General features: G+C 42.0%; 1 protein-coding gene across 2 annotated transcripts in view; it reads left to right on the plus strand.

The window, feature by feature from the left end:
- Positions 1–716, plus strand: part of LOC138057894 (uncharacterized) — a 20048-nt gene extending 19332 nt beyond the window's left edge. For both annotated transcript variants that reach the window (XM_068903793.1, XM_068903794.1), the window contains exon 2: positions 1–716. This exon is cut by the window's left edge and continues 198 nt beyond it. In XM_068903793.1, coding sequence (XP_068759894.1) covers positions 1–664 — 664 coding nt within the window. In that variant the 3' untranslated portion in view covers positions 665–716.
- The last annotated feature ends 1784 nt before the right edge of the window (positions 717–2500 follow it).

The following is a 2500-nucleotide window of genomic DNA, read 5'->3' on the forward strand; positions in this document are numbered from 1 at the left end:
GGCAGGTGCTAACCAAGCCAACGGCCGAAGCGATGTGGTTGTGGGAAATATTGTGCAGACTACAAGGTCGAGCCAATCGAGTCAACCCAGAGAGCCGATTGGTGGACCAAACAACGGGTTTTGGCAATTTGTTGAGGGAGGCGGAGGAATGAGCAACTGGCGCCCGGCTGACATGACTGTTGAACAAACCAGCGAAAGCGCCCATATTGCTATGAGGGTTGGCACAGAGCATGTCAGCCCTAATGAGCACGCAGCATCGGAGAATGTATTCAGAGTGTTGTACTCTGGTGAAGGCGCCAAGCAGATCAATGGGTTACCTGGAAACCATGAAGTGGAGCCTGTTGCTGAAGAGGCCAATGGATTAAGCGTCCAGAGAGTAGAACGTGCCCGGCAGACAAGTCATGAAATGTGCTACCTTGATCACGGTAATGGAGTCAGCCGTTGCCAGTATAGGACAGCAGCGACAGGAGAGGGGCTGCCCTACCCCATCGGAGAAGAGGTGACATGCTTGCCTGTGCAGGAACAAGGGAGTGACCAGCCTGGCGAAGTCAATTCAGTGTCTTCTGTGGGGAACGCGGAAAAGCCCACAGAGCATCGCTGCAACGCAGAGGAGATAAAACAATGGAATCAACAACTTACGAGGCAAGTGGCATGGCACGTGTGAATCACCAATAGTACAATGTACTTGGATAATCACGTCAGAGTTAGCCAATCAGCGCGCGCCGAGAGCAGTATTCACTTGTGTGGTATACACTGATTATTAATATTATTAAATTTAGTGAGAATAAAACTGACTGATGTTTCACAACGTGAGCGAACGTCGTTTCAGAGTCTAGTGATTTTCATAACATCAGTAAATGATATAAATACTCTGGTCGTTGATATGATTGGTCAACGAAGTCGTGTTGTTATTGGTCGACTGTCGGTTACGCCCTGATCTCATTGGCTGTGAAGACTGGTAACCGTGATTGGTGCGTTTCGGGCCGTTTTATTCTAATGTCTGTTGGTAAAATAGGTCGGTGAGTTGCTGTTTTTTAAAAAAGGTCAGTCAGTCTGTTGTTGATGGCGTCCATAAGTCGTTTGTAGGGTGCGGATAGTAGTAGGCATAAGTTTAGTGGTCTCTGTTCAAAGTTAGTAAACCGGCTTTCCAGTACGATCCGTTGGTAGTAATTAATACGTACCGTAGGTAATGCATTCAGCAGAGAGTCTCGCTCGATTCTTTGGTTTGTCTGTAAATGGTGTTCAACAATGTTATTGTTGATCTTACCATTCCTATGGGGTCTGGCCTTGCTTGTCCAAAAGTAGTTGGGTGGGGCAATTAATTAAGCGGATTAGAGCTAGCGAGTTGCACTATCCCGTTCTATTTTGAACAGTTTTTTTTTTTCTTAAATAACGTCATTTTTGCGGAACTTAGTTTTATTCAAGCAATGGGATGAAATGGTAAAGCTTAAGTGTTACATTAACATAGTAGTAAAGTTGCATTCACAATTGAGATCCCAGCTGTTCAAGGGGTGGGAATCCAGCTCTCTATTAGATGAATCACTAGAGCGAATTTCAATCGAGTGTCGTAAATCAAGCCAACACCAAAGTAATTACTTTGGCCAATTAAAAAGGACGGTGACAATCCAGTAAACCAATCAAAACTCTAAGTTGTTACACGTAGCCGACACAAAGCGCTAGTCTTATAGTCTTGCCACCGTATTAGTATTAGTATTATTATTATTATTATTATTATTATTATTATTATTATTATTATTATTAAATCTAACATCATGTTCTGGCTGTTGTCATTGCCGTCTTTTCTTCTGTTAGACAACAAATGACCAAAGGCTAACAGAATTGTCTCTTCACATTTCTAACACTTTCCTCAAAATCCTTGCAGTTCCCAACAAAGCAGTTTTTTGAATTTCTCCAACATTGAATGGTATCCCTAGCTTTTCAATCCACCTATCAAATCCTTTGGTGACTCTTCCAATGGCTCCTATCATGCACTACAGGTACGACTTCTCAGGGGCACCCAACAAGAATATAGTTCAAAACCACTTAAACATAGCATTGTTTATAAACGTATTTAGGTATTTAAACGGTATATAGGCCTATTTTTATCCCCTAATTTTTTTTTATCTGTTCGGATTTCCTAGCTGAAAGTCTAGTGATCCGAAAACTATAGGGATCAAAGCTTACCTTTTCGAAAATTGCAGCCAGAAAAAAGACTTCCGAAAATTCTAGGTGACCTATTTAGGGTGAAAATCCGTTAAAAGTTGGCAATTATACCATTTTTTCAGATGTTCGAAAATCCTAGGAGAGGCAGGCAAGCAAGAAATTTTACAACAAATGTTCCGAAAATTCTAGATCTCAAATCGTCTTCCGAAAATTGACGTTGGGTGCCCCTGACTTCTACCATTTTGAGTTTCCACAATCTTGCGATCTCTTTCTTCAAGTCTTGGTATTTTTCCACCTTTTCCCTTTCTTTTTCCCACTTCTCTTACATCAGCTGGTA

The sequence above is a fragment of the Montipora capricornis genome, chromosome 7 (genome assembly GCF_036669925.1).
Source record: "Montipora capricornis isolate CH-2021 chromosome 7, ASM3666992v2, whole genome shotgun sequence".
In the NCBI taxonomy this organism is placed as follows: Eukaryota; Metazoa; Cnidaria; class Anthozoa; order Scleractinia; family Acroporidae; genus Montipora; species Montipora capricornis.